Here is a 27,322-nt window from a genome sequence, read left to right on the forward strand (position 1 = left end):
TTTGAAAACAGGAAGTCACTCTCTGCTTGATAACTCAAACTTCTGAAAATAAATGGTTTTGGAGGTTATTTAAAACAAACAAACAAACAACCCCCCAAACCCCCAAAGACAGAAGCCACAGCAAAATCCACATTTATATGTTGTTTGAAGCCCAGATATTGAAATATTGTGAACAAAATCAAGACTACAAAACAACTTTGCTTGTCTTTTAGTTCAAGACTCAGAAAGTAAAGTTTTCCACAAATATAAGCATCATTCCAGAGTTTACTTTATAAAATGGAAAATATAGATGAAGTTTTAGAAATCTTCAAGTTGTGCATAAGCTTTTGAAAGAAAAGCATAACATGCTTGAGATTCAGAAATATAAACCTAATTTAATAACTCTGGTACTCTAGTGCTACCTTAGAGAACAATTTACAACTGCATTTTGTTATATACCTAATCAACTTTTTATTTGTCTTTATTCTCCTCCCCACACGTAGGCAAAATAAAAGCAATAAATTGAAATATAGCCTAATGCTGTTGGGACAGCAGTATAAAACTGAACAAAAAGCTTTTTGTCTACACTTGGCCACATCATCAGATTACAATTTAAAAAGTGCTACATAGGTGTACATAGACTATTTTTGACCATTCACATCTAGTATAAAACTTTCTACTGCTGATATATCTAAACTGAAGTCTAGAACTAGTGCAGTATTGTGGACAAACTTCTTTCCAACTAAGTTCTTTTCAAAACTGGCAAAAATGAGAAAACTTGGGGAAAAAATTAATTATGTTTGATTCATCCAGTTTGTTGACACCATTTTAAAAGAAGAAAATTTCTCATCTTTACTGTTGACCTGTAAGAAAATGGTAATTTTACTTAAAACATTTAATCCCAATTTCAAACTCCTGCCACCTTTAATTTCTAGCATGACAGAATCAGTACGTCTTATGAAAGAACTGTAATATCTAATTCCACAATACTTTTCCAGAATTTAAGTCTCTTATGCAGGAGAGCAGAAGTAGCTTGAGCTTACACTTAATTCATTTGGACATCTGAAAACATCTTGCAATGTCTCAAATCGTCTTCTAAATTTCTTCTAAATTAGGCAACTAACATTCATTTCATTTCAGAGTAATTTGAGAATGAAAAGGGCACTAGGATAAGGTAAGATATAAGAGAAATTTATATTGCAAGGAAAGAGTCCTAATATGAAGAGTGCAATTCCATTAAATAATACTTTTGTATTTCAGGACATAAATACTACTTTTTCCATAGAAGGCTCAGACTTTAAATACTGACATATATCAATTTCAGATTAGAGAGGAAATAAAGCAGTGTGCACTGTAAGCATAAGGTAACTTTACAAGCAGTTACATGTGTATTAACAGCAAATTTGCAAAAATGCTTGCATTAGTTCTCAAAATGTGTGTTATGCATGTTTTCATCCAAAGCTTTAGGAGAAGTGTTCAGTTTCTGTACAAGTAGTTCAAGTGTGAACTTCTTAAGCATTGGTACTGGAATTGTCATGAAGATACATAAAAGTTTGCTCAAAAATGGCAGCATTCAGGATGGTTTTCTACAATTGGTAACTGCTTACATACTTCCCATTCCCATGGGGAACTGGGTCCTCACTTCCTCAGTGGGAACAGCATTTCATACCACAATTATTTAGACATGAAGAGAATTCTAATGTGTTTTTCTTTACACTTCATAATTTCCTTAGCAACATTTTGTCAAGCATCTTGCCTTTAACAACTGCGACACTGCTCCCTTGAAGCTTGCCTAAATTTTCAAGAATACTGGGATTTAGGTGTTACCTGGGTTACAATGTGCTGGCTTTACACATCTGAAATTAGTTCTAAATACAGGGGATGGGGGCACATATTTCCCTTCTTTAGCACAACATTTAGATATTAAAGCCTAGAGATTCTGAAAATTTGACTTCCTTAAGGGTTTGATCCAACTGAATACCTCTAATGCTGAAGAACAGAACCACCAAGAATGCTTCAGTACAGAGCTTTTCAGGACAAAGCCTGATCTTCCCTGTCAACAGTATTCTTTGGCTGGACACCAAGACCAGACCAAGGCCCCTTCTATGATGTTCTCAAAAGAATTTTCTCTTACTCCCACCCAATGCTATCTGTACAGCTGCCTGGAAAAGAAACACATTAAAAGGACCAATAAAAGGACAGCCAGGACATAAAAGTGTTACAAGCCTGAATAAGCAGAGGTTGGAAATGAAGGGAAGAAAAATTCTGATTAGCTCACCAAAGAAGGTAAGCACCTAGTGAAAAAAGAACTAGGGCATCTAGTGCTCCAGTCTCCTTACTCTGGGGACCAAGCAGGATGGGGATTATCACATCTTAAGATTTCTAAAGATTAATGAAAAAGAATTTCCCTGCACAGTAGAAGTATATTGCCTACATTAAACAACAGTGATGACTGATGAAACTAGCAGCAGGAAGGATCAGCTGGGCTTCTTAATTCACTTTGGGCAACATAAACTATCTCAAAGCTTACCAGTATTAGCTAACCCAATCTGATTGAATTTGCAGGAATGAATTAGAACAAGCTCTCTGATAATTCTGTGCCAGAGAAACAGGAGGTACCAAGGATTTGGGTGTGACATTAATACATTAATTTCCAGCTGCACGGCCAAGATCAGGAAATCATCTACAGTCCATGCATTTCACTCCTCAGTCCAACACTATTAACAGGGATTTCAAGTTGGCAAAATTATACAGTCCATACTGCAAGAACACTCTTCTGCAGATTTCTTTAAAACCAAACAAATAAGGTTTTGTTCATGCAGAAAAATCATTCTGTCTCCCAAGATTTTTTTTTTTTTTTTTTGCTGGACTAAGAAAATTTAAACAATTAATTCTCCCTGGAAAGGAGGAAAATAACAGGCAACATATTTTCAAGTATCCAAAACAGCCACTGATGGTGTAACCTTTGAAGACAGGTATTTTTTTGTTAGACTTTTCCTTTTGTTAGAGCTTGGCATATTCCAAGTCCAGAAATAAATGGAATTTCATTCAGTCAGAAATTAATTTACAGTAACACATGGGATACTATTAGAAGAAATATCTATGGCATGTATTTGTCAGAAAACAAAGACATAGGGGCTCCTCTTCATCCTAAGACGTATGAATCTGCACTGTGCAAGAGATTTAAAAATCAATATTTACTAGCATTACTAAAACACAAAACATTCAAGTAGTATAACTGTAATGCAAGCCCTTGCATGGCAATCCAAATTTATTGAACTACTGATGCTAAGTCATACAAAATTGCACCACTTTAATTAAGGCTTTTAGTTTACATTTGGCCACCTCCAAGCAGTTGTAACATTAGGTTGGTCAATTTAAATACTGTGGCTCCCTGTTGGATATACACACAATCTTTACACCCAAACGTTAATGCATACAAAGCAACAAGGCATTGTTAAATAAATCAGCAAAAGTTAATTACTGCAACTTAGGCCCTGTGACCAATTACACATGATTAAAATTACTTCCCACATTCACATCCACAGTACTCTTCCACCATTTAACATCTCAACCAAAACGTTACACATGTAAAACAATCACTAACAGGCAAAAGTACTAAACCTGTATATTTGGTATTGCAAATACACTTATGCATGAGCAAGCAAGGGAATTCACAGTGAGAATCTACAGCTGCAGAAGCCCAAAAATGATTTACAAAAAATTGTTAAATCATTAAAAAATTGTTTTAAAATATACACTTCTTGTTGTAGACCCCCACTGTACACACAACTATAAACATTGTTCCCTATGTAAACAAGGAAAAGGAAACATACAATAAAAGGTTGAAAAGTCTGGACATTTCCTTCCCAACAGATATTAAAGGCCATGTCTTTAGTCAGACGTTATACTGAAAGGACTCTTAAAGACTAGGTCACTGTCTCCACAGGTTTTTCCTAAAATTAAAAAACTATATAGCCGTTGTGTTAATCAAAGCGCTTTTGTACAATACGATGATGATGATGATCCTGTATTTCTTTAAAAAAGTTACAATAAGCTACAAATACCGATGAAGCAAAGTTATCTGGAGTAGTCTATATAGGAGCTCTTTGGACTTTCTTTTATTATGCTAAAATAGTGGTGCTTTTAGGATTTACATTATTGTACTCTCCAATAGAAAGTGGGGATTGTTGAAGTATACAGTACACAGTTTTCATACATGTACAACATTGGTGGATGAACAATGTCTCTTATCAGTAATACTGGATGTAGGCTCTGGTTTTACCAGTTGCATACACAGAATATTTAGAAGTAAAAATCTCTCATGACACTGGAAAGTGATAGAATGTGCAAACTGATGTAGCTTTCATCCATGTCTTAAAGGGTACCACCACAGGAAAGTCCATTTAAGATGTTGGTAGGTTTAATAAAGTTGGAATGCTGGCACTGTTGAATTGGGCAACAGTTCTTCAGACCTGTAACAACAAAACAAGGCATTAGCAACAACTATTTGTCCTTGTTCTTCAGTTAAAACAGCTACAGCAGGAACTAGCAACGTTCTTGACAAACAGAAACCAACTTTAACACTTCTCTAATCATACACTTCCTACTGTACACGTACAAATAACACACTATCTCAATTACTATCCTAACTGGATTAGGATACATAGAGGAATCCAAGCTGCACTGTGGAAGTAATATTTGCTTGATGGGACAAGTTTTGCTTACAGCATGACAGTTCCCATGGCTTTGAAAACAAACACTATTGAAAGATCAAAGCTCTTGAATCAAAAGTCCTGTTAAAGAAATGGAGCAACCATTTCTGCCACTCTCAGCTAATGCTTTTAACTGATCAAAGTTGTTCAAACTGAGGAGGTTTTAACATACCAAGAAAGAGTTACATATGGCACTACCTGATTATGAATAAAAAGCCTACGATTTCTGACAGTGAGCTGTCCTACTAGGATCCTTCAGTACATCCAATAGGTCACCTGGATGACAAAATAATGGATCACAGCACTGAAGTAACTGCACCACTCTACGCTCAGTAACACTGAAAGAAAGGGAGGTAATAGCCAACTTTGATGATATCAGGTAAATCAAGACAGACCTCTGCTCATACTAAGGCTTGGAGATAGAAAGAGGAAAATAATCTGCCCAGAAACCCCCCCAAAAATTTTGCAGAAAAAAAATCCATGCCTCCTGACTAACTTGTGGAAAAGCTTGCTTAAAGAGCAGGCTGGAGCTCGCTTTATCCTTCAGCACCATTCTTTGTGCTCATATTAAGTCATGTAGAAATTTAGCCAACTGCAAACAAATAAGAAATTGGTCTAGTAACCAACAGCTTCAGGTAAAATATTTGGACTGTTACAATGATCGCTTAACCTTTCTGATCCAAATATACTAATTACCATTTGGCCTCCAAAATATCCACAGTCTCAAGAAAGGAAGCTAAATTCCTATGACATCACACAAGCATATGCAGGAGTTCAAAGCAGAAAGAGACACCAGCATGCACACTACAATACTGTAGTGTGTGCATTCCAGATAACTGAGCTCTTGCAGTAGATTTCATCAGGCTTAAAAGAGAAAACCATGTTTCCAAAAGCTTTGAAATATCAGAGGAAACACTGTTAATTTGAGCTCTACCAAAACCTTAAAGCTTGAGAAAAAGCCCCCCCCCAGACTAGTGTGAACAGTGTGTCTTGCACATATTTGTAGTTCTGACTTTGAAATGGCAAAAGGAAGACCATTAAACATTTCTATGATAATGTAAATCAATAATTTTCAATCCTGTTCTGCATCAGCTACCAGGGCTGTTTAAGGTTTTTTAGTTGTTGCTTTGCTTGTTTTGAATAGTCATAATGCACAGAAAAATTTAAAATGTTTACCTGGCTCAGAGCTACAGTACAGCTATGCATTAAAGTAGCTGACATGATGACTTTTTGCGTGCTTTTCCAGGCACTGGAGTTTTTCTGTTAATTTGTCGCACAAGGTCATAAAAGATCTGAAAAGACAGAAATCAGATGATTATGGATATTAGGAAGCTTCTCTTAAAACTTTAAGCCTTGAATTTTCACACATAATGCACTCACATACTCAAGGACCCCTGAAAATATTTAGTCACCACAAAGCTATAAATGGTATACTTAGTTACTAACTGGTTGTTTTTTTTTTCTTGCTTAAGATAATTTTCTGCCAAGGGTTCTACAGTTTCAATGAAGCAAACTGAAAAGGCATCTATAACCCACAGCTATTTAATCTCTGGGTCAAACTCATCTGAACTCACATGAAAAATGCCACAGTGATCAACTACTGTATAGTATTACTTTGCAGTTTAGCAGTAAGGTCAAGAAACAGGTCACAGCTTTCTTCTAACTCAAATCACTCTTAGGATATTCTTTTAAAGAAAATTCTAGTAAGTTTTAACTACACATTTTTCGTGGTAACTCACATACACTACATATTCAGTAATAGTCTCTTGTATTTGAAGGAGATCATGCTTTTCCAGAAACTTAAAAAATACTGAAGTCTAAAGAACTAATTCCACCTGTCTAGACCTACAGCATGACGGAAGCATAAAACTTCCTAGAAAAGGAACTCATTTATGGGACTGTCACACTTTAAGTCTCCTAGAATTCTAATAAGAACATGATTTTTTTGAAAGGCTAATTTAAAACAAATCAACATACAACGTTTCAACAGCATCTGTTTAATTCATAATTGACATTGCTCTAATTACTTCTACATCTCATAAACTAAGGAAGCCCTCATGCTAAAGCCATCCTGGCACTTTCTTAAGCACTGGCTGCAAAGCAGCAAATGTTCTAACAAGGATTTGCTGGAAGTTCTAGTATATTGAGTGTATGAATTTTATACAGCTATGGTGATTAATTCAAATTTTTTAAAAAGTCAATGGCTTCCAGAAATTCCCACCTAATTAAACACACATTACTTATTTTAAAAATCAGCTGTGTTAAAACCACCATACTGTTTTGACTACTTGCAAGTCTGGTATAGAGGCCCTTTCAACTTCACTGATGCTGCCAACAATGTTTTCCAGATGACCTAATGAACTGTAGGATTTATCATAAAATTCAAGCTGTTCCAGAAATGTAAATACTAACACAGATTCATTTTCTAAATTTTTTGTATCCCTTTCCTCATGCTGGCACCCCCCACTGGATAAAAAGGCATGCATTATGGCAAATCCCCAAAATTCATGCATTTGATTAATTGTCTAGCTGCTGTTAAATAAACAAGTAGATACATAGTAGAAAGGCTTTTGCATCCCTTTTACTTTAGAGAGAAGATAATTTTAACAAAACATTCAATAGTTTTTCTATTTACCATCTCAAATACTATTAACACCAAGTAACTTAAATCAAGTAGTTTTAGTAAAAAAAGAAGTCTAGCAGTACAATCTCAATTGATAAGAGACTGTAGCAACTAAGGAATGGAACATGAGGGAAATATTTATCCTAAATTATTACAAAAATAATTTGAAAATTACACTAATTACACTAAAATCAATATAATTTGAAAAAATTCCATGTCAAAGCTAAATATATCCCTTAACATAAACATCTCGTAACAGTAGGGTACAGTTTTGTCCATTTGTAGTGAATATTATTTCATGATTTTGTTAGTTTTTTCCTTGACAAACAGTAAGCAGTTATCAGGACAGTGTCCCATTCTTCTACCCCGACACCTCTCCCCACCCCAGGTAAAATGCCTTACCTCGTTAACATTTATCTTTGATTTTGCAGAAGACTCTAAGAATGCACAGTTATTCCATTGCCTTGCTAGGTTCTGACCTTGCTCCTTTCCCACAACTCTTTCATCTTCCAAGTCACACTTATTGCCAACCAGAATCATAGGCACCTAAAAAGCAGTTCAAAGCCAGTAAAGAAACAACTACAATTTCATAGCAGCACAGTGTAAATGCACACCTAAAAGCCATCTGATTCCTTAGAGGATCCTGAGTTTCAGAATAATCAAGCTCTGGTATAATGACTCTTACCAATGCCAAAATCCTGGAAACAGTGTCCTGTCCTGGGTAGCACGATGAAGGATGCTAAAGCCCTTTCACCATTCCCCTACTCTGAGCATATCACACAGTTCTTATGAGCAAGCTACAGCACACAGAGAAAAGGAACATGGTACCTTACCAGGATTCCCAATTACAGAAAATGCTGAATTGACCTTTGTAGCAAGAAAACATCATCATCTATTTTTCCCCCGTTTGTTTCTTTTGCTAATTTAGGAACATAGCTAAAGTCCTCACAGATTCAAGTGTTGAAAAAAAAAGTTTACAATATTTTGACCATTTAATTTCCCCCCACTGAGAAAGCAAGTCATGCCTAAGCTTGGGCATAAGAAAAACTTTTTCTGTGAATTCTGATGGAAACTGAAGTTGCAACTTGAAGCTTACTGTCTTTCTCCTGATACTATGGAATGCCTTTCAGGACTGAGCAGTACCTTCTAAAAAAATACAATTCTAAGGAAATACCTCCAAAAATGCTACTAACCAGTGTAAATATAACACACGAAGTAAAAATATCATGATATTTACCTTGATTTTATTGTACAAAACTAATTTCATGGTAAAGAAGGCTGTAACTTGGTAGGTTGTGGATGGGAAACTTAAATATTAACCTTCTGAGATACATTTGTGGTAATGGGTAATAAATTGCTTCAAGAAGAAATCTGTTGAACATAGGCAAGACCTGCAAGTGTTTATGGTCAAGCAAGTGCAAAGTGGTTTGTATTAAAAAAGTCTTAATGCACTTCCCTGAAACTGAAATGGTTAATATATTCTGTGTCTGCTGACAGCAGAAGCCTATGCAGTAAGGAATGTTTCAAAGTTATCAAAGTTTGCATAAACACAGTTTAAATTATATGATCATGCTTATAAACTGTTTATTGCTTATTTTTTTCTTCAAGAAGGTAGTTTTTCTGCCTGAAGGCTGAAAGCTAAAAGGTGTTTCTGTTAAAAATACACTCTTACTGCTGTTTTCACATTTGAAATACTTCTTTTTCTTTATTAGGGGACCAAGCATTAACTTCCTCCAACTGCTGTAAGGTTCTTTTAATAATTGATAAAATATAATGTTTTAACCTCACTTTATATCTTTAATAATGCTAAGAGATGCATAATAGAAATTGTGTGGGAATAGCTTGACCGAACTTAATTGCAAGCAGACAGACAAAATATAAAAGCTACATAACATGCAAGTTTTAAGGTTACAACTTAAAATTTTACACTTTTAAAATATCATAAACAGGAGGGATATTGAGCAGAAAACTTCACTCATAGTAATTAAGGCAACAATAGTTGTTTTAGAAATGTTTGCTGCAGTCTAATGAATAAAGTTATACCCAGCTTCAATTAAGTTATTTTAAATAAAGACTAAACAATTGTCCATATAACACGTGACAAGTTACATTTCTCCAGTTGCATTCCTGTACTATGCATCTACTGGTTCATACATCTTAAAACTTGGAGACCACCTGACCACAGTGCGTACACTGCAACACACTAAGGAAAACTTTAAATATTAAAAATTTTTAGAGATCTTACATCATCAGTGTCTTTGACTCGAAGAATCTGTTCTCTTAGATCCTGTAAATCATTAAATGTAGATTGAGCTGTGATGGAATATACTAATGCAAAACCTTGTCCGTTTTTCATGTATAGATCTCTCATCGCTGTAAACTGTTCCTGTAATTACAAAAAAGACAGAGATGTTGCATTCAATTTGCATTTTACTTGCAAAAACTGCTATAAACTTTAGGTCTAGTTTATAAAAACTACAGTAATTTCACTGGAGAGAAGTACAGTAGAAGGTACACTGTAATCTGTAGATTACAGAAGCTAAACTGCTCCTGAACCTCTCCTAACACACCAACATTTTCTCCATATCCTGATAGTTCCTTAAAATGGATCATAAAGTGAATGCATCCCTTTTCACACCCAATTTTGTAGTCTAGGAAATTTCCCATTAAATTCTACATTAATTTTCAAGGAGATGGACTAGAGGATGGAGACACTCAATAGACTTGTCACATTTCCATGACTTCAGGGCCACCTATGATATTGCATATAAAGACTTGCTGGTGCACTCTTACCAGCACAACTGTAGAATGGCACGTGCCTCTTTCGCATTGGTGACTGGCTATGTGGTGCCTGATCAATCACTCCCTGTCCCTTGCTGTATGTCAGATGAAAAGTGCCATTTATTGCTAGAAAACACCCACTCCTTACTGTATATTTACAGAGTATTAATCTAATAGAGAATTTAAATAAGTTATTATTGTACCAGATTACTGCCACACTTCTGAGAACACACGTTAAACTCCAAGAATCTTGAGCTTAAACTCACTGGAATCAATAAAGGAAATTACTGGTTTCAGTAATATTGGAACTAGTCAGAGCAAAACCTGACCAGTATGCAAAGGGTCAGCATAAACCCTGTGCTTTGAGCTCCTATAAGCTGACAGAAGCAATACTATTTTTATCCCAATGTCACAGTACATCTCACACACAAAAGAAAAAGGACATCAGAAGAAAGCACATATTCTCTACAGCAACAGAAATCAAATCGAAGTGGCCAGTGGGTCCTAATTTTTTTCTGGGCAACAAACTTAAAACAAGAGCAAAATCTCTTTTAAAATGCTCTATTTCTTTCCCCTGTTACAGAATATGAGCTCATGGGAAGCTTGCAAATAATTTTGTGCTGCGAGACTCAAGTTTACTTTAGAACACACTGTATTATCAGTATTTAGGAAAGTTGTTCTTTACATACCGTTCCTGCAGTATCTAAGATTTCAAGCATACACTGTTGTGCATCTACTTCAACTTGCTGTCAAGAGAGAAAGATATGGTTATAATTTCTCCCCTCCAAAGACATCAGAAATTGTGTGATTTTTTTATAAGTAAATTCATAATGCATAAAGCAACATAATGGCTTAAGAAGATTGTTTGGATATACACTTTGAAAACAGCAGGAAGAAGCCTTTCAAAGAGCCCTAGTGACATTTTCAAATGCAGTGTCAGCAGCCAACTACCACTTTGCAAAGTGATTAGGGATTTTTGATTATTTAAAAGGAGGCTGCTAAATTTGTAATGATGGTTATCAGCAACTAGCACATCTAATTTCCACTTGTTTCAGGGATCATCACAGATTGAAAGAAAAGTACAAGTGAAAGCCAGAAAACTAGACTGGCATACTAAGGCTCATTTAATAGTAATTTACATCTACAAGAGAGTAAGTAGTACACAGCAAACAATTAAACAGCCACCACTAAAAGTGGTGTCCCCAAAACAAGCCTTTAGGAACACTAATCAGAAAAGTGACCCAGCTTGGAAAAGTTTGCAAAGAATGGAAGGTTTAAGAAGACAGAAGAATTTCTGTATTCATTCCAGAGTTCCTCTATCTACTGGACATAATCTCAAAGAAATGGCCCTGAGGGCAGCAAAGGACATGGAAGTGCCCTCAAGCTGTTTCAAGCAGACTAACCACATTTTAATTTTTTTTTCCTTTCAAGCTATTGGTAAACTTCTCTTGTTTCCATTTGCATGTAAAATTCCTAATTAACAGATTACATCTTCTCCTTTTATGCACTGTCACTAGTTTAATCTGCAGCTGTTCTTCTATAACTAGATTTGAGCTGGGGACGGGGAAGAGGAGTATTTCCCCTTTTCTCACACCTCTCCCCTGTCCACTATGGATTGTGATTCCTTAAAAAAAATATCACTATTTTAACAGGTATTGCTGCTGAAATTATTCAGCTAATTAAGTAACATTTATTAACTTTATGAAGAAATATTTGGGAAGTAAACCAAGGCATAAAGTTTCAAGACTTCAAGCTCAATTATTTAGATGAACAAGTCACATCTCTCAACTTTAAATATTATAAAATTACATTTAACATAAGTGACATAGAATTTCAACTGCCAAAATAATACATTTTGAAGGCAAGAGGCAAGTCAGAATTGTAATCAACAGTGAGAAGGTGAAAATGACTACATAAAATGTTGTCCAGGCTTTAACAAGACTTCAACAATCTGGCTGATTTGAAAAGAAGAATACTCAGAGTTATTACTAGTTATTTCAGGAACAAATCTGAAAGGAATAGTATAAATCTTTAATAGCAGCAAAACCAAAAAGAAATGTAGTTAGCAAATGGCAACATTTCTTAAGATGGCATTACTTTTTTAGGCTCCATGGAAACAGTCTTTGGAAAAATTCACCCAGCAAACATCATGATTCTACTATGACCTAAAGAATGTAAATATATATCAAAGGAAACACTTTACTTTAGATCAGCCTGTGAATGTTTTTTGGAGTAATTTACTGGGCCTGACCCATCAAAGTCCTGCACTAAACGCTAAGACATGGTCAAAAATTCCTGCTTCTCTAAAACAGAAGAAGTGTCAACATAGAATTTGGAACTAGTCAGAGCAACATTATTATTATTATTATTATTATTGTGTCTTTAACAACAGTTCTAGCTTTGGCTGGAAGCCCCCATACTTCAGATGGATTTGGGTGTTTCCCAACATACAGTTTATATAAGGTCAAAGAAAAGAGGTTTGAAATTATTATTTTGTTCTCACTAATTCCTGTTCTGTTCAGAAAAGATTCTGGTGACTGCAGGCTGCAACAGTTGTTAATGCACCACCTTTGTTCCAATACAAATGTTGCTCAGTGCTGAAGGAGGAGGTCTTGCAGTTTGCCCATTCTCAGCTAGGGCTTGTCCATCTTGCCTCCCTTGTATAGACACCAATATTTTTGTGGCCACACGATGAGCAACATCAGAGTATTAATGTACATGAAAAGTAACTCAGCTAAAAAAGACAGATAGATTAAGAAACTGACACAGCCAAAAATTTATCTCTTGCACTAAATGGTTAATGGTAGCAGTCTGGATATAAATTATCTTAGTCTGGAATCTTAATCATGGTCTCAGGTGAAAATTAAGAGCGAGCAATATGGAGATTCAAGATGATGCAAGCAGAATCAGACCTTTCAGCCTGTCATGCTGAAGACAGGAAGAGGGAAACTAACAGGCCACTTGCTGTAAATGCTTGTTCATTTATGACAGGCTTGTGTTAACTTATTAATAAAACAACAACCCATCTAATGGAAGCATATCTAGCTATCATTTAAATTCTTATGTGTACAGTATGATAGATGCCAGTGTTCTAAGGGTGTGAAGTTGTTTTTAGCTATTTTTCTAGTAGCAAAGCAGCGTAGTACCTCCAAGACCAAATCTACCTGGAAATACTAACACACAAACAAACTAATAATAAAGATTATAAAATTGAAAAGTGGTAATTTTTAATTTTTTTTTTGCAATCCCTGTTCCCAACTCTCACAATGAACTAACCATTTTTTACTGACTAGCCAGAAAGATACTATGCTTAAACGTTAAAATGTTAGTCTTGAATTATTTCTTTTAAGCAAACTTTAGGAGAACATTTATATTTCAAACTTGTTATCTGGTTTAATATGGCATACCCATTTTCAAGCAGTGAGTCAAATATTTGACAATATTTGACAATATGTATTACAGCTCTAACACTACAGACATCTTTTGTATATACCTTTCTGTAGGAGTCTTCTATCGTAGGATCGTATTTTTCAACAAATATTCCTTGAACAAACTGTACAGTCTGCAACACAAAAGTTCTTGTAAGATTCTCTTACATAGTGACATTTTGTAAACACTGTACACAAATCACTGTTCTAGGTGTATATACTCTGTTATCCATAACATTTTTAAAGCAAATCAAACAATTGTCATAACTACAATTGTAAGAAACAACAGAAAGCTAGATCTGTATGCCTATTTAACTGTTAGATGAAGCAATGCTACACTTGCCTTTATCCACCACCACATGGAGGGTAAGAATTAAAGCATGCATCAATTTAAGGTTTGCCTAACTCTTGAAATTAGTATTAGTTTCTAGTTGACCAGGATACAATACATTTGCACAGCTTTTACATTTTTATTTAGAACTACTTCATCTTCTGCTACTTATTTGCCAGCACAGGAATTAGTCAAAAAACAATTGCCAGCTTTTACTAGTCTTAACTACACTCAGTAGGCTGTTCCTGTGTACCTAGCACGAAGGATGTTTTTAGCACAAGTCAAAGGGAACTTAAGACTCAATGGCCAAGTCAGAGCAGGCACATTCAAATCCAGAAATGCTGCAGTGAGATAAAGAATTCAAAGGTGAACAAAAATGTTATTTCACAATCTAACATGATTTAAGCTTTTCTTTATGAACTGCTGCACAAGAGAATACTTCTTACTCAAGGGAGTGGGTAAGCTCTGGAACTTACTTTATGGTAAGATGCACAATTAAACAGAAAGATGCAAAGTTCTCAGGTGGGCTGAGAGCATCGTATTTTGTGAACTTTTTCAATTCTAGGCTAGGTCAGACTAAAACCTTCTGTAATCATTAAACTGTAAATAGAAGAGCTCCTGCATTTTAATAATCTACCTGCCACAGGTATATACCTACTCTCACAGAACGGATACAGCAAACACATTAAGCTTCCCACCAACACACAAATCTGTATTTCTATCTGCATAAAAACATTAGAGCTAAAAACACTATGCAAACAGCACCCTGAAGACCTTTCTAGAGACAGGACTTAGAGGGGCAAGCTAGCTCATATCCTTTGAGAGATTCACAAAGGAGCTTGATTTCCCACAGACTGATAGTCAGTTTATCTGTCGAAACCAGACACCCCCATAATGCTGCAGCTCTGCACCTCAGTGCACGAGATGATCAAGCACCATCAACCAAAGCCATACAACAACAGCAGCCTGGGAGAATGCACCAATGGATGCAGATGCACCCAGTAAAGGATCTACCTACTGGCCATGATGCCTCACTGGGCATTACTAGCACTTAGATTTATTTGTGCACCCTTATATAAAGAAATACACATTAGTAGAGAGTGAATTAGAGAAAAAAAAATACAATAAGCCTAAAAAAAACCTTACTTGAACTGCCTCATACTTACCAGAGCAGACTTTCCAACACCTCCAGAACCAAGAACCACTAGCTTGTATTCACGCATGATGCAAGAGATAAATCACCCTCAATACCTAAAACACACAAAACATCAGTCTGATTAAAACTTGACCTATATGCAGGAGGTACAATAATGACACCACAATCCAGTTCACTAAGCAGGGTTTGATAAAAGTTCCTTAGTTAACTTCTTTAATACAGCAGGTTGTTTTCTAACTGTCAGCTCTTAATGCAGCCACAGTAAAATACTGCGAACCATCAGATAAAGTATTTTCTCTACCTCATTACTGGTTCTCCCATAAATATCAAATAAACCCTACTATACTAAAGCTAACAGTTACTATTCATAAGAGATAATTATCCAAGAGGAGATAGCATGAATTTTAAGCATGAATTTTATCATTCTGAAACACTTAAGGCACTAAACAAAGAAGCACAGAGACTTTTACAAGAAAATTAAAACCTCTCCTTTCCAGCAAACAAACACTTCTTAAGAAGACCAGCAGGATCCCAGAAATCACTTTCCAAAAAAATCCCTTCCCTAGTCTGAAAACTGTTAAATGTTCCACTAGATCTATTATGACTTATTTAATGAGTAAGTGGAAGCAATTAAAATAGTATTTTGAGACTACATCTCTTCTACAAGCTAGATCTGCTTCACTAGCTGATGTGGCTACCAACAGCAAACTATGGGATCTGTTTGCTCATCTTTATTGGAAACCAAGCCATGAAACCAAAACAAGGCCACAGATTTTGGGGACATGTCTTTGGGTCATACCGCTCAAAATCCCTCACCACCTCTTGCAGTTGGGCTGGCAATGAGCCAGCAGGACTGTTACTGCTTTCCTGAGCAAGATCTCAGCTCCTTTCCTGCAGGGACTTATGAGATTGAGTTACCCGTTTTCTCCCCTCTCCACCCCTAAAGAAAGATGAAACCCTCCCCAACTAATGAATAATCTACAGGCCAGGGAAAAGGGAAAGTGCAAGGATCCAACTCAGGTGCTCGTAAAAGGTAAGCAATGGGAAAGTAAGGTAAGAAACACCCATCTCATCAGCAGTAATTTGACAGCATCTCTGAAATTTCTGAAACACCGTCTGTTAGGTGTTGAGCACAAAATGCTAAGATGATTTACACAGAAATTAAACCACCATGGTAGAATCCTGCCTTTACCATCACAGATTAAATCTACTGATTGTCAGAACACAGAGAAATCAAGAGTCAAGGTCTTATATCTTCATGCAAATGCGTAATCTTTCAATTATCTAAACTGTCCCTCACAAAAGGAACAGGAGAAGACAGCCTTAAGGAAATTATTGACCTGATGTCCAGCAAAAGAGTTGTCTCCACAGGCTTCCATTACCAATACATTTTGAGACTCTTTGGTGATTTTCACACCTAATAGGACATCTTTTCACTCCCGACTTAAAAAAACTCTTTCCCTCCCTACAGAATTTTTTGCAAACACAGATCATGAGAACCACTCACACCACAAGTTTTATCTATTTTGCACCACTGTAAATGCTGTTAGATCCAAAAATCCATAAATTGTCCAGTCTTTCCATAAACAGGATTGTTTCCAGCTGTCCTGAAAGGCACCTCTCAAACTCATTACAAGCTAAGCCTATAACTACATTATTGTCATTTATTTAAAACAAACACTCAGTTATTCTTTTATTTTTATAAGGGTATCACTAGAATGACAAAAACATAGTGGAAATCCCAGTAATCTGGGTGAACTGCAGAAATTTCATTGTCTTTAAAAGAAAAGTTTAAGCTGAATTTTTCAGTCCTCAGACTGAAGTTAGCAACTAAATATGGAGATATCAATAATGAAGGCTGACAGTAGCTTAAATGTAACAGAACTTCAGCAGCAGGTACCACATATCTGTTTTAAGTTATTTCTGACTTTTTCTAACTCAATTATCTATACTTCCAAATCCTGAAATAAACTAACTTGGTTTTACTGAGAGACTGCCAATTTCATTTTTGGCTCTGAAACAGCAATTCAGGAATTTAATGCAAGCTGAAGCTTCTTTCAGCATCCAGATTGAAAGTTCAACCCTAAATATCCAATCATTGTACAACATTCTGAAGCTGATTTTCCTGCTTTAAGTGGTGGCACACAAAGCATATATAGACAGTATTACAGTGTGGTTAGGCAATCTTCTTAATCAATAAACGCCTAAGTAAAAAGCTTTTTAAGATCTTTGAGGACAAAGCCACACTGCAGTAGAAGTTCAACATTTCTCTGACCTTCCCTCCAAACTCAGGTAATGGACATACAAATACTAACTTCTTTCCCCATGACAATTTTTTGTCATTTGTACAGTTACTCTAACTCACCAAGAGCACAGTAATGTTTAATATACGCACACACCCATATAGCATAGAGGTAGCTTGGCATCCCTGCACTGATATCATCTGCCATTACACCCTGGAACGGACACAAATGAATGTATTCTCTAAAACAGTTTAAGAAAGCTAACCTGCACATCCCTAACACGGCAGGCAGCAGAGCACCTGCTCCCTGCTTATAGCCTGCTGCCACTTACATCTACCACCCACTGCCTTTGAGCAACAGTACTGATGTTACTCCACCTTTCTTACTGCTTTCTAACAGAAAAGAAAACTTCAACTCCTATCTAAAAGAGCTTTCCTGAGAAAATTTTCCTGCTTGCAGGTCTTTGCCTCCTCATCCAAGAAACCAGTGGATCATGCAGGACACAGCAGTCTGCCACACTACTTGTTGTTGTTAAAGCCTAGCACACACCTTTTCATGGACCAGTATGCCTGATGGCTGCAAGCATGCCCCAGACTCAGCTCTGGCTCTGACCCTTCCCGAACTTGACTTTCCAGCGATTCCCAGCTAACCTGACCTGGCTCTGCTCTTGATCAAACCTATTTTTCCATATCAGATCTTGTAGAAACTGCTGGCATCCTAAATCTCAATCACGCTCTTGCTTTATTTTCCAGTTGATACAATGCTTGACTCTGGAACTAATAATGTATCCAGATTCATCTGGATGCCAGTAAGATTTCCTTCTGACTCATTAATGACAAATGAGTTAGGGAAAAAGCAGAAGACAAAGTCTAAAAGAGGAGGTTTAAGCCATAAAACACCGTGTCTGGCTGGCATTTGTAGAGTAAGTTAGGGTCAAGTACAACAACAGCATCTGTCTGTAGTCCCCAGACCACTTTGGGGATACAAAATGATTATACTTGAACAGGCATAACAGAAGAAAAGATACTAGAATAAGTGAACAACAGACAGGCAGGATGTCCCCAGATTTATTGAACACTTGAGATGTATCTACACAACCATCCAACAGTTAAATCGAAGTAAGTTTAAACTTATTCCTAGCAAATAGAACGAGTAACTTGTCTGAATCCCCCTCTTCATTTAATGGAGTTCATTTTAAGGAAGAAATTTTGCTTTAAAGGCTGTCTACCTATAAGGTGACTGATCTGCAAGAAGGGAGAGCAATGCCAACTTTCCTTTGCTTTTTCAATTTTCCATTCCCCTGTCTTTAGACAGGAAAATACTGTCAACTATAGCCCCTATGCAGACGCTAATGTGCAAGAAGATAGGAAGCATGCAAAAATTAAAACCTCTTTTTTTATTTAGTTTGAGCAGGTACTGCCTTTTAACAGCTGAGTTGAGTATTTATATGCACAGATATATCTGACATGACTGAACTGTGGAGATGCTTAACATAAGATTTAGCTAGAAAAAATGAGGGAAGCTACTCTTTAAAAAACAGCACTATCACAAAATTGATTCTAATGCTGTCTTAAGTATACAATCTCTCAAAAGTACTGAGCTCAATTCTAGACTGCCTCTGTTAACTGCCAGTGAAACCTCAGGAACTGCTTTCCGTACTTCCCGAGATGTAACTCCATAAAATCACTGTATCTGTGCCTCTCTCACTAGTCTGTTCATATTACCTTTTGTACTTAGTGCATTAGTGCAGAATGTACTAATGAAAGTATTAAGGTAACTGATTAATTCTACTTCTTCATGGCATACTTAAAGTACTTGATAAACTACTAGAGCACATGCACACACTTGATATGCACATGGACACTTTTCCCAATAAAGATTCTCTCTGAAGGATGAGCAGCATATCTTTGAATAAACCTATTAGAACAGAAGAAAGAAAGGTTAACCAGGACAAGACACTGAAAATGCAGCATTTCAAAAGTTTCACATCTGACAAGGACTGTAAACACAGAACTTGCTTTCTGCTTCTGTCCTTCTCAGATAAACCAGGAAAAAAGTGCCTCCTGGACATTTTCTTCAATAGTTTCTTGAAGCATGTCTCCAGAAAAATGCAAACCAAAGATGATGCTAAGGAAGTTGACAAATAAATAACCTTACTATAGAGGTGAATGGAAAAAAACCTGCAAACTTACTGCTTGTAAAGCTTTTCTAAAAAGCAACCACTCAATGAAGAATTCAAGGAAATTCATACACCATTGGTAATTGGGCTTGATGTGATAATTGTGAAAGTGGGGTGGGTTTTTTATTTTTTATTTAGCGGTCTTTCAATTCCTTCAGTTTCAAATTTTGGGTTCTGACTGAACTTTGTTATTTAAGGGATGGGAAAGCTAATAATCCTATTTTTTCAAGCGATAGTAAGCCTTATGAAGCTGTAAGTAGACCTCAGCCCCAGGCTGAAGACATGAACTAAGTACAGTCACTTACTTGGAGATATCCCCAAGACTTGCTTATATGAACTAGTTGTTCAGGTGTGGAATTAAATAAACTGGCCCTCCCAGAAGCCTTATCATTTTCAGAAAGGATCATGATAATTCAGTGCTTCATGGACACCATGATTCTTGTTCAGACCCTGACATTTTGGTAGCACTGTATTCACTAAAATTTTCCTAATTCTTTTGCCTCAGAGTATTTACCTCTGTGGAAAAGAGACTTTGTTAGAACCACCTTGAGAACAGCACTCCCAAATTAATCCCAAATATTTGCATGAGAAAAAAAAAAAAAGAGTCATACACTAGATTGAGAGATGAAACAAATTAACTCACTGGTTTTTTGGCGGGAAAAAAATCCAATATTTTTCTCAGAAAGGGGATACTAGCTGTGTGACAAAACAAGATAACAATGCTCAGATATTTGAAAAAAATAGCACTAGTTCAGTCACAGGACCAGCCAAACTCAGAGGATTATGTCTTTTCAGAGATGTTTCTCATTTCTGATACTGGAATAGAGTCAGATGTCCAAACCATCCCAGGATCCACTATGTTTTCAATCTCCTGTCTTAGAACCTTCTTTTCAGGTAAACAACTAATTAAGAAATGATGTGTGCTGTTCTTAGTATTCCCCAAACACTTGCATTTGAGATGTCCTAAATTCTTATCTCTTATCCCAGAGGGTTCTCCCCCTCTGGAAGAATTTCAGGGCATAAGCAGAACTTTGACAACATAGCCCCAAGTGGAAGCCTGTTCATTTTCACCAACTTTTAGAGGCTTTAGAAATTAAAGCAATTCAGATAGCCCTTACTCAACAGGGTAAGTGTACCTCTAATAAAAGAAATTAAACTACTCCAGAGCTGACTTTGACACATTTATAAAAATTCATAAAAACCATTATTCAAAATGAATAGCTGATCGGGATCTAATAAAGACTTTCATACTCAAGATTCCTGTAAGTACAGCTACCAACTGTTCAGTAAACAAAGCTAGAAGCAATTTTTATTTCTAGTTTTTACTTGTTTTTGATATTTCTGGTCTTGACAATGTATTTCATCAGTTGAACAGCTAGTATCTTTTGGGCACTAATACTGTAATTTTTCTTGGACAAAAATAGCTCTTCAATTATGTTCAAATATTTTAAGTGATGTCAGACAACCTTCAGAGGATTTTCAAAAAGCTGGCTGGGTGGTTAAGCTTATTCAGTGACATGAAATCATACCGACCACCTGAGAAACAGCCAGAGAGCTGAGAACAAGCTACTGTAGCACAAACATGGCGCTAAGGTTTAACCTGCTCCTTGAACAGCCCACAGGGACACTGACACACAGAAAGCTTAACCAAGTTTTCCTTCCACTGAAGGGAGCTACCTTGATTAATACTGCACACAGGGACCATTTCTGCAAAAGCAGCTAACAGCATCTGACCTTGTGAGACTAGCTCCACTGTCTATAATTAGTATAGCTGAATAAAACCAGATTTTATTTTTTTTCTTAAGTCAAAGTTAACTCCCAGCTAGATCTTAAATTTGAACATAAATTTATTGGATGTTGTAAAGGTAAAAGCAGCCTGCTTAAAGTCCCTGATATCTCATGATGAAAGTTTCCTGATGTGAGAGACTAGCAACCATGTGCAACTTGCAGTAGATTCACACAAAATATAAAAAGCATTTTCAAAGCAAGTGATGTAATGAACATCCTCATGCTACTAAGGATATGCTATGCTTCAACACTTACTGAGTTAAAGTTTCAACTTTGTGCAAAAATTCTAACCTGCCAATTCAAATGTGGAGTACTTTATAAAGTCTATGCTGTGGAATCTATTAAGTTTCAAATGCAATTTGTAGCATTTATCAGGCATATTCTTCGTTTTTGTGGCTGTTTGCCACGATATTGCATTTTCTCCCTATTCCTGTCAAACAGTCGCCATCCCCCAGGAAACCTGTTTGTGAATGTCCCACCAGTCAGACTTACAGTTAAAATTATAACCTTGTAATTCCTGAACAAACTGAACTGCAAGTAATTTTTATGCTTGCAAAGAAAATCCAGGCAGGCAATAAACAGAAACAACATAGAGATTTTAAAAAATACTACAGGTATATTAAATTCAGAGAATGCATAATTACTACGTTACAATATCTGGCTGTGCAAAAGCTAGATATTCAACCATAAAGCCAGTCCTGAGAACTGAGCCAGCAATTTGATGCTGTGAATTTGGCTCTGCAGTCATTACAGAGAAGGATCAGTATTTAGCTCTACAATTTTCCCAAGTTAATGGATTGCCACATCACAGTGCACACAACATTACCTGATATGCATGCTCCTGATTAAAAGCAGATGTAACTATTTGTTTGTCCCCATAATCGTTACACTAAATTTTACCTTTCAAGCTTCAAAACAAGGTAATACCCAGCAGGACTACAAGTAAGGCATGGGAGTTTTCAGAGTTAAGCTATTTCTTTTCTAAGTGCAGTTTGAAAGTTATTTTAAGCTTGCCAGCTGGCTTAAGGTACTCTTCTTTGGAAAAAGGCATCTTAATTTCTTTTTAAGAAGCAAGACCTAGTCTCAGATTCCATCCGGTATCTGCTTAATATCTGGCAATCCTAGCTCTACTTTGATTGTGACACTGGCTGTGAACTAGTAAAGCCTGGTATCAGGTTTCCTTCTACAGCTGTAAGCCAATGCTGGGTTTAACTGCAATTCCAGGATCACCTTTTGCCTCTCCTCTATTTTTCTTCCTAACATACAATTACATATACACCCCGGCAACACCAGAGCTTGCAGGCCAACATATCATTACTTGTACTATCTTCACTATAAGAAATGTGGGTTTTATTCAGGTTTGTTTAGATTATGAACACATCATCAAGGCACAGATATAAAGATTTCCTTCATCATTATATGAAGTTTTGTTACTGGCCATTTAAATCCAGCTAGTGTAGGCCCTTTATGTACAAAGTATCCTTCTGCAGTACAATTTACAGTAATTCTATTACTAATCAGGTTGGTAGCCAGAGAGAAGTTTTACAAATTCCCATATGTCATTTTAATTAAGATTAGAAGTTTTATCTGTTGGAAAGACACTGATTCTATGCAAATTGAGACTACTCACTACTAGCATTCATTAACAGGAATAAAATTATCTCTTTCATGGTAACTGAACCATACCAGTTCAAGTTCCAAGTAATTGTAACTCATGTCTGTTTTAACTCTCAATACTTCCTAATACTTCCCTAAGAGAAACATGGTATTTGAACATGAGCAACAAGCCTCCCTGAAAGTCACCCAGATGACACCTATTTTTACCAATGGTTCTTTTGTTACAGCTTCAGACATCTTCCTGAGGGTAACCCGAAAAAGGCATACACTGACACCCAGCAACAACCACTATTTTCTGCCACATGGTTTTGCTACTTGTGCAATGACAGAGGTTCAACCTTAACTCCTCCTTTTCACAATTAGCTTCATTAGCTGAATCCACTGATGAACATGAGTTTCTAAAAGGTCTGACATGCTTAATGGAAGGGGGTGAAACCTGAGCAAAAAAAAAAAATAATCCTGTTCTCTTTCTGGCAGCAAGGCAGTATCACTTTGAACCTAGGGATAATGAACCCTGCAGATAATGTCCAACCCACAAGCAAACCTTAACCAGAAGGTGACAACTGCAGACATTGATCTTCTCACCTCTGCCCATATGGAAATGCACAGACAACTTGGTTGTTCTTTAGGCAACTGTTAAGTTGCTACAAGCTCCAGAAGAGGGTATTGAAGAAAAACCCCAAACACAAAAAACGCTCAATCAATTAAAACTAAACCCCACAGAAAAAATCCCACCCACTAAAACAATTCCCTATCCCCTTGTCCCCTGCCAAAAAAACCCCAACCAACAAAACAAATCCAACCCAAAAAACAAACCAACAGCCTACATAAAAACAACTCTAGCTAATGTCTGCATGCAAAGCTGTGAACTGCTATAGCTCTACACCTGCTCTGTGAGCAGCTGATGCACCTTAGCACCCCTAGAACTCTCATTTAATGGGCCACAAATTTTCAAGAGGTGAAAGATCTGAGTTAGGAGCATAACACCAAAGGTAAGCAATTCACACTTGCAAGCCTGAGCTCATGTCCTCTCCCATGAGGACACCTACACAAAAAACTGAATAATTTCAACCAAATCAATTTGAATTACACTCATCCCCACACCACTTTCAATTACATGAACTAGATCTTTAGTACCAAGTTACCAAATTAATGAGGATTAAACTTGTTTAATCAAGTCTCCACAAGATTATATTTGAATCTTCTTAAGATCACTCTCGTTCATATTTAGACCATAATTCTTGGTTCCTCTGCATCTTAAAAGCTTGCCATTTTCTGGAGAAACCTGTCATACCTCAAAACTCACTTTGCTAGAAGCCAAATTTTATTTGGTTTGCATGGCAATGTTTTGTTAGCTAGGTGGCTTCTGGTGAGAAGCTGCCAGAAGCTTCCCCCATCTCCAGTGCCAGGTGAGCTCCAGGACAGACCCACTGCAGGCCAAAGCTGAGTCCATTAGTAACAGCAGCACCTATGGAACAACATATTTAAGAAGAGGGCTGGAGGGGTCAACTGCGAGGGGAACAACAGCAGCAGAGAAAGGAGTGAGAATATGCAAGAGCAACAACTCTGCAGACACCAAACTCAAGTGAAGAAGGAGGGGGAGAAGTGCTGCAGGTGCCTGTGCAGAGATTCCCCTGCAGCCATGGTGAGACAGGCTGTCCCACTGCAGCCCATGGAAGTGCACAGTGGAGCAGAGATCCACTGGCAGCCCAAAGAAGACCCCAGGCCAGAGCAGCTAAATGCCTGAAGGAGACTGCAACACTATGGGAATAATATGCTGGAATAGTTTGTTCCTGAAGGACTGCACCCCCAGAAGGGACTGCCACTGGAGAAGTTTGTGAAGGACTATCTCCCATGGGAGACCCCACACTGGAGCAGGGGAAGAGTGTGTGGAGTCCTACTGAGGAAGGAGCAGCAGAGACAACACATACATGGTACTGACTGTAGCCCCCATTCCCTACCCCACTATGCCTCTAAGGGAGAGGTGGTGGAAAATTTAGGAGCTAAGTTCAGCCAGGGAAGAAGGTGTTACTAAGATTTGGGTTTATTTCTCATTATCTTATCCTATATGATTTGCAATAAATTAAACTGATTTCCCCAAGCTGAGTCTATTTTATCCCCATGACAACAACTGGCAAGAGGTCTTCCCTGTCCTTATCTTGACTCACAAGCCTTGTGCTGTATTTTTTCTATCTGCAGTGAGTTGACCCTGGCTGGATGCCAAGCACCCACCAAATACTCTTTACCATAAGCTTCTGCCCTGGACAAGGGAGAGAAAATATAATGAAAGGTTCATGAGTTGAGGTAAGGACCAGAAGAGATCACTCAACAAATCCAATCAGAAGCAAAAAAGGCTGGAATTAGAGATATTAACTGAATTTATTACTAACAAAATCAGAGCAGGATAATGTGGTTTTAAGAAGACCGTAAAACACCTTCCCCTCACCCCTCCCTCCTTCCTAAATTTTACCTTCTTGCCCAGAAGCACAGGGAGAAGGGCATGGGGGTTATGGTCAGTTCATCACAGGTTCTTTCTCCCATTGCTCAGGGAGAGGAGTCCTTCCCCAGCTCCAACACAGGGTCCCTCCCACAGGAAATAGTTCACCACGAATTACTCCAATGTGAGTCCATCTCACTAACAACAGTTCTCTGCAAATGGCTGCAATGAATCCATTCCATGGGCATCAGAACCCCTCAAACTGCTGCAGCATGGATCACTCTTCCACAGGGTGCAGTCCTTCAAGGACACGCTGCTCCAGCATTCGTCCCCCATAGGATCACAAGCTCTACCAGGGCACTTGTCCAGTGTGGGGCTCTTCCCTCCATCAGTCTGCAAGTCCCTGCCAGGAGCCTGCTCCAGCACAGGCCTCCCATGGGTTCACAGTCTCCTCTCAGGAATCCACCTGCTCTGGTGTGGGCGTCCTCCACAGGCTGCAGGTCGATCTCTGCATCCTCATGGTCCTCCATGGGCTGCAGGGGCACAGCTGCATCACCATGGGCTGCACCACAGGCTGCAGAGGAATCCCAGCTTTGGTGCCTGGAGCACCTTCTGCCTCTCTTTCTTTACTGACTTTGGTGTTCGTGGAGTTGCTCCTCTCACATGTGCTCACCCTGCTTTTCTCTGGCTGCAATTACAAATGTGCAGTGACTTCTTTTTTCTTTCTTCTTCCTAAATCTGTTATCACAGAGACATTACCACCATTTCTAATTGGTCAAGCTTTGACTAGTGGCACGTTCATCTTTGGAACTACCAGGGACTGGACCTGCCAGGCACAGAAGAAGCTTCTAGCAGCTTTTCACAGAAGATAGTCCTATAGCCTACATGCTACCAAACTTTGCCTACGCAAACCCCATGTAGTTGAGAAGGGGAGTGATACAGCAGCTTTGGTGGGCACCTGATGTCCACCCAGGGTCAATCAACAACAAATCAAACACATTGATAAGGTAACAGAAGATGTCCAAAAGTTACTGAAATGTAAAATTGACTTTAGAGTTTTGATGGGCAGACCTTTCTAAACAAAATCTGCATGTCTGTCTTCTAAGAGTCATCTATTATTTACGCTATGACAATCACAATCACCACAGCACTTGAATGAGCATCACCACTACATCCTTAACCCTTCACTGAGGAGTTTTACTGTTAGCAAGTTAAATACAAGCATCTCAAAACAATCTGTATTTGGGGCAAAGCCCAAGCAGAAGAATGACTTTTCAGTCTGCCCTGACTGTCCCAGTGAAGCAGGTTTATCCTTCAGGGAACCAGTCTTTCATCCCCACGTTGCTTAAGGCACCTGCAGTTTACCAAATGCTTGCTCTCTTTAGGTTCTTGTGATCTGTGACTTCAGCCTTCTGTAGGCAAGCCTGTGAATGATTCCTTATTTTCACTTCCACCACAGCAGATTCAGCATTCAGCTCAGAAAAGAGGCTTCAGGCTTCCTCTGTGAAACTTACAGCTTATTTTAAAAGTAGTCTCACAATAAAATTAAGTAACAGAAGAATTGCATTACCTGTAAGTACAAATATTTTCAAATTAACATATTTGTCTTTGAAAAACGTTTTTGCAAACTGGATCTTAAGATCCTGCCTCTGGCTAGAAGCAGAACTAGTTAGCAAGATTGCACATTGTTCAAAATATTGGTTACTGCAGCTTAATTATGTCCTAACTAACGTGCACTTAATGGTGCTTCTCCACCTGTTTCCTGGCAAATCAGGACCCAGATTTCCAGCAGAAAAGGAGGACTTCAGGACTTTTTTGCTCTTCAAGCATAAAACTGGACAACCTACTAGATCTTTCTGTTCCAGGCTCCACATGAAATATTCTTACTTTGTCACTCTAATTTGTACTTACATTAACACAGCACTCTTCTTCTGAGATTACTCTTAAGAGTTGATGAAAAGCAATACACAGATCAAAAGGATGCCAAACATAAGCATACACAGCAGCCTAAAGCCCTTAATTGTAAAACCTCATTTTCAACTCCT

The 27,322-nt window shown here is 37.5% G+C and overlaps 1 protein-coding gene across 1 annotated transcript in view; it reads right to left on the reverse strand.

The window, feature by feature from the left end:
* Positions 1–3,220: 3,220 nt before the first annotated feature.
* RAP1B (RAP1B, member of RAS oncogene family) overlaps positions 3,221–27,322 on the reverse strand; it is a 30,884-nt gene continuing 6,782 nt past the window's right edge. Inside the window, exons 2-8 of the mRNA XM_058022398.1 lie at positions 15,024–15,108; positions 13,592–13,660; positions 10,788–10,844; positions 9,563–9,703; positions 7,720–7,863; positions 5,871–5,986; positions 3,221–4,454 (exon numbers count right to left, since the gene is read on the reverse strand). Coding sequence (XP_057878381.1) covers positions 5,900–5,986; positions 7,720–7,863; positions 9,563–9,703; positions 10,788–10,844; positions 13,592–13,660; positions 15,024–15,080 — 555 coding nt within the window. The 5' untranslated portion in view covers positions 15,081–15,108 and the 3' untranslated portion in view covers positions 3,221–4,454; positions 5,871–5,899. The remainder of the gene's footprint in view (positions 4,455–5,870; positions 5,987–7,719; positions 7,864–9,562; positions 9,704–10,787; positions 10,845–13,591; positions 13,661–15,023; positions 15,109–27,322) is intronic.

This window comes from Melospiza georgiana, chromosome 4, assembly GCF_028018845.1.
Source record: "Melospiza georgiana isolate bMelGeo1 chromosome 4, bMelGeo1.pri, whole genome shotgun sequence".
Classification (NCBI taxonomy): domain Eukaryota; kingdom Metazoa; phylum Chordata; class Aves; order Passeriformes; family Passerellidae; genus Melospiza; species Melospiza georgiana.